Raw genomic sequence first — 5,470 nt, 5'->3', positions numbered from 1 at the left:
TTTCAACGAAACATTTCGCTTGACCAGGAAAGCACAGATTCCGTATATATACTGTACATCAGTGTGGAGGAAAAAGACAAAGCTTTCTGTTGATACGACACGGAATTTTTTTTCTTGTTAAGAAAGTTAACTTGAGATTATTATTTTTGGGGGGGCGTGTTTCCAGTTGTCATTTTGGCTGTTGACTCGGTGTTTTCTCCCGCTTTTCCACTTCGTCTACTATCTAAGGAGAGAGCAGATCACCCCTTTTTCATGGTCAATGGATACGATCATTTCCTTTTTTTTTATGGACAAGCGGTTTGTATCGTTATCTGAATAATCTAGCCACACCCCCCCCCCCCCTCCACGAGCAAATCGTTTTGCCAGTGCCAGGCTGAGCGCGACGATCTACCTACGGACCCTTTCGTTGTTTGCCCAAAGTATTATTCATTAAATGCTTCCAGCGTAACAAAAGAGTACCATGTTTCGAAAGAAAAAAAACAGCAGAAGACAATATGTAGATTTCTTTTTATTATTTAACACTATTTGAGAGAGAAATGGCAAGAATTTCAGTCGAAATCGACACTTTGCCTCACTCGGGTGCACAGTTCCAGCTGGAGCGCAAAACGGAAGGAAAGAGGAAAAGGAGAGGGGGGCGCCTCACAACGAAATGTTTCTGTTGACCAGGAGCGCAGATTTCACTGCGAAGAAATAATAAAGATTGGCCTTTCTGTTGAGACTACACTACAGGCAAAAATTGTTTTATTTTTAAGAACAAAATGGTGAGTTCTGGTTTTCACTTTGTATTTTTTGGTTACTGTCACAGCTTTTTGGGGGGTCATTTTATCATTTTTCCTACTGTCAAAATAAAGAGCGTGACCTCCCCTCTAAGGAGATTCGCGGTCATTTCCGTTTCTCCTGGTCAAGGGGTTTGTGTACGATCAACACATAGAAATCTAGACCTTGTTGTCGTTTTCCAAAAAGATTATTAATTAATTGCCCTCGGTGTAAAAAAAATTTGCCTTATTTCGAAAGAGGAAAGAACACCGAACACAAATAGTCTTAAAAAATAATATGAGAGTTTCTTTTCATTTGTATGCACTAGCTGACACTGTGAATCAACCCTACAATGATGGACCGCCTATCAACAGCATGCAAGGTCTTTAGCTTGGTCAATGTATATATATATATACATATAATATAAGCAGATTAGGCGAGGAGTGAGGCAAGGATGTGTTATGTCACCAGACCTCTTTAACATGTACAGTGAAACAATCCTTAGAAACATAGAAGAATGTCCAGGCCTCAAAGTTAATGGAGAAAATATTAATAACATCAGGTATGCAGATGACACGGTTTTAATAGCAGGCTCCGAAAAGGACCTTCAAATGCTTCTAGATACTGTTGTAAAAGAAAGTGAACATAAAGGATTATTGTTGAATGTAAAGAAAACAGAATGCATGGTAATATTAAAAAAGCAGCAAATCCTAGTTGTAATCTCATTAGCAAAGGTGAAAAGATCAAACAAGTCCAACAGTTTAAATATCTAGAATATATGATAACATCTGATGCCAAATCTTCCGCAGAAATAAAAAGGAGAACTGCAATGGCTAAGGCTAGTTTCAATAAAATGAGCCCAATCCTGAAAAATAGAAACATATCAATGAACACCAAAATGAAAGTCCTGAAATGCTATGTTTGGTCAACCCTTCTATATGGCTGTGAATGCTGGACAATCACTAAAGACAGTGAAAATAGAGGCAACAGAAATGTGGTTTCTTAGGAGACTGCTAAGAGTATCGTGGAAGGAAAAGAAATCAAATGAGGTAGTGCTTGATGAAGCCCACGTGGGACGCTCAATGTTAAAAACAATCAGGAAACGACAAACGCAGTTTTTGGGACACCTGAATAGACATAAGGGTCTTGAACATCTAGCTCTCACTGGCAAAATTGAGGGCAAGCGAGGCAGGGGTAGGCCCAGAACAACATAGTTAGGGAACCTAAACAAATGGGTAACAGGGAAAAATCAGGGAAACGTAGCTTTTGTGAGAGCATCCGAGCAAAGGAATGAATGGAAAATCATGATCGCCGATGTCTGTCGCAGATCTGGCACTGGATGATGATGATGATGATGATATATATATATATATATATATATATATATATATATATATATATATATATATATATATATATATATATATGTTTTTAAGTGTATACTTTCCCTTACTTATATATATATATATATATATATATATATATATATATATATATATATATATATATATATATACATATATATATATATATATATGTGTGTGTGTGTGTGTGTGTGTGTGTGTGTGTGTGTGTGTGTGTGTGTGTGTGTGTGTGATCAAGGAGAGAAAGAGGGGGGGGGGAGGGGAGAGAGAGAGAGAGAAAGGGACAGACAGACAGACAGACAGACAGACACAGCGATACCGAGACAAGAGAGCGCAGGAGACGATAATTGATAATCAGACTGACAGACAGACATAACAGATGGAGACTTTATAGGTAAATAATTCGTTCTATTAGTGACCAGAGGAAAAGACAAATACGAATGTCTGTGCAGATCAAACAATTTACTTTTTTCTCCCTAAGGACAATCTTCATCTTTCGGGTAATATTAAATCAGTTGAGGTGGGCAGACAAAATGAGTTGCATCTCGCAACCTTCGAATAGAGATACATGACTCAAATATCGAATAGATTTTAAACTGATGCCATTTTCTTCAACATAAACATGTCTTTTTTAAATCATTTCATATAATAATAGCAACCGATAAATTTGACGTGCCTATGTCTAAATAAGGGCTAAAATCCGAGCAGTATCTCATTTTTGTGTCTGTTGATCAGCATGTCTCATGCTGTGATGTAATGCTCTAACGAAAAAGTTCCAAGTTACAGGTCAGTTCATTTGTCGCTGCTGGTTGTTGTTTGCTTGTTTGTTTGTTTGTTTGTTTTGGGGATGGTGTTTGTTTTTTGTTTTTTTGGGGGGGGTTGTTTTTGGCATTTGGTTTTTTGTTTGTTTGTTCTATAACCATATTGTCACTGCCCATTTCTGTGTGCGCAATAAAAATCAGGAGTCGGCAAGCTCTAAAAATAGTATAATAAGCTTACATAAGAGTAGGCTACTGTCGACTAAATTGTCTTCTGTCACCATCTAAATTCACTGGGATTTAGTTGCGTGTCAAAAAATGTTAAAAAAGACAGTTACACGTTTATTGCACAACACCATCGATATGCAGTCTGGGATTCTGGGATATAGAGTTAGCGAAGGCATATAATTAACTGGTAAATCAACAAGCATATTATACGAGACGATGAGCCTGATTAACGTAATATGCATCCGGTACATGTGTGTGTGTGTGTGTGTGTGTGTGTGTGTGTGTGTGTGAGTGTGTGTGTTAACTTGAATCAAGCACCCCTTTTAACTATTTTTCAACGGTTTATGAACTACAGAAAACACCAAAAGAAAGTAAGGTAAAGTGTACACTTTAAAACATACAAACCATGCCACTTGTTTTCGATTTTACTGGATCCCGTTTTCCGGAGCTTGTGGGACAACATAGCAGTTCTTCTGGGTTCTGTTTACTTGTGGACGGAAGTGTTGCCTGAGCCTGCAGCCAATCCTCTACTTTTCTGGTCACAGAGAACTTCTGCCTGGGGAATGTGTTGGGCCATTGTTGGGATTTTCTTGTTGGTGAGTGCGTCAAGACAGAAAAACAGCGGTTTGTAGACAAATAATGTTTCTTTCCATGTCCAGGGCTGTTGGAACTAACAACAGGCTTGCTGAGGGGATCATCAGACACGAATCCCCGCAATGTTTCCAACATTATTTCTTTTCTGGACTTAAGATTTTGGACGTCAGCGCGTAGACTGTTATTTTCCGCCTCGAGGTCCAATTGTCTCTATAGGGGACAAAACAAAAGAATAATGAAGAACAAATAGAAATTCACATCGGCATTTGAAAAATTGGAAACCCCTAGTACGTTAAACATCGCCAAGCTCTCTTAGTTAGATAAAGTTGCACATTCACATTGCGCTCAAATATTCTTTTTAGAAATGAATACTATTGAATATAACTTATATATTATCAACTGCTCAGTATACGACTCTGTCAAATGTCACTTTTCAAAATGGCGTCTGGTGGAGTCTTAAAGTGCAGACAGAGTGGAGTCACATTCCCCGCTCCTTTTCCACGTCTGGCCCCAATTTGGGGAGCAGCAAGTTTGGTTTACAGGGAAAGCGTTGCAAGCGACAGAGTAGAGTCACCAACCTCTCACTCCCCTTTTTGAGGCGAGTCCCCTCCAAGCCCCCAAAAGGTTGGTGACTGAAATTTAACGCAGCACTAAAATTTCTCGCACCTTCAGTCACCAAAGACCCCCACTCGGTGTGAGTACTCACTTGCACACGATACAAAAGGAGAAGTTGAAACGTAGATGGTATCATCCTTACAATATAAATGACAGATATTTTTCCTCTTCCGAAAGGACTTGCTCCATTAAATGATGATAGTCACCATACTTACTACGACGTTTGTATATTTTGTGAACCCAGTAACGGTGTCTGTTCAGGCTTTCTTTTCTTAACCAATATAAAACCATCCACTGAAATATAATTATTTCTTCGTCCATCTTGCACAGACAGGGCTAGGCCAGCCTCGAAAATATTGTTACATTGAGAAAATGTAATAACAATCACGAACACTGATTTAAAAAAAGTGAAGATGTCACCCCTTCATAGGGGACGTAGGGGGAGGGGAGAGGCCTTCACTCTGTCGCCGACTTTCCTCTCCCCTTGCTCTCCCCAAAAGGGGAGTGGAGAGGCCTGGGGCTAGCTCCAGAAAGGAGACTCTACTCTGTCTACACCTTTACACCGAGCGGTTGTTATGCATTTTACTCTGGTTTCAGAGGCTGTCAATTATTCAAATTCGTCGATCGTACAGATTAAATTCAGCTCTAAAAATGTGGAAATATTTTGTCCTTGGATCTTGTGTATGTGTGTGTGTGTGCGCCTGGGTGTGTGTGTGTGTGTGTGTGTGTGTGTGTGTGTGTGTGTGTGTGTGTGTGTGTATGAGTATGCATGTCTATCTGTTTGTCATCCTGCTTTAGTGTCTGCATGATTGACATATCCTCGGTAGAAAATTAAATGTATGTCCTGCTGGTGTGTTATATTATGTAATTTTTTTTTCAACTGCCGGAATAAACAGATGAAACCAAAAACAAACAACGTTGAACACATGTATTTGCGTTCCCACTTCTTTGAGATCCTCCAAAAGCTGGTGGAATCGTTCACGTGAGGCCTTGGCATGTTTTTTGTTCCTCTGTCGCACGAGCTCTCGCCGCCGAATGTCTTCCATGGTTAGCTGTACGGAAGGAGAGTGGGGTGGACGCCGGTTTCTTATGGGTCAGTAGGCAGTGTGTGTGTGTGTGTGTGTGTGTGTGTGTGTGTGTGTGTGTGTGTGTGTG

The 5,470-nt window shown here is 39.7% G+C and overlaps 1 protein-coding gene across 1 annotated transcript in view; it reads right to left on the bottom strand.

Annotated features, from left to right (window-relative positions):
- Window positions 1–5,470, bottom strand: part of LOC101847351 — a gene marked incomplete in the record, with an annotated part of 24,153 nt that overhangs the window by 3,097 nt on the left and 15,586 nt on the right. The window contains 2 exon segments of the mRNA XM_005101533.3: window positions 3,512–3,910; window positions 5,260–5,367. Coding sequence (XP_005101590.2) covers window positions 3,512–3,910; window positions 5,260–5,367 — 507 coding nt within the window.

The sequence above is a fragment of the Aplysia californica genome, unplaced genomic scaffold (genome assembly GCF_000002075.1).
Source record: "Aplysia californica isolate F4 #8 unplaced genomic scaffold, AplCal3.0 scaffold00287, whole genome shotgun sequence".
NCBI lineage: Eukaryota > Metazoa > Mollusca > Gastropoda > Aplysiida > Aplysiidae > Aplysia > Aplysia californica.
Note: the sequence above shows the minus strand (reverse complement) of the source record. Positions and strands in the feature narration are given on the sequence as shown.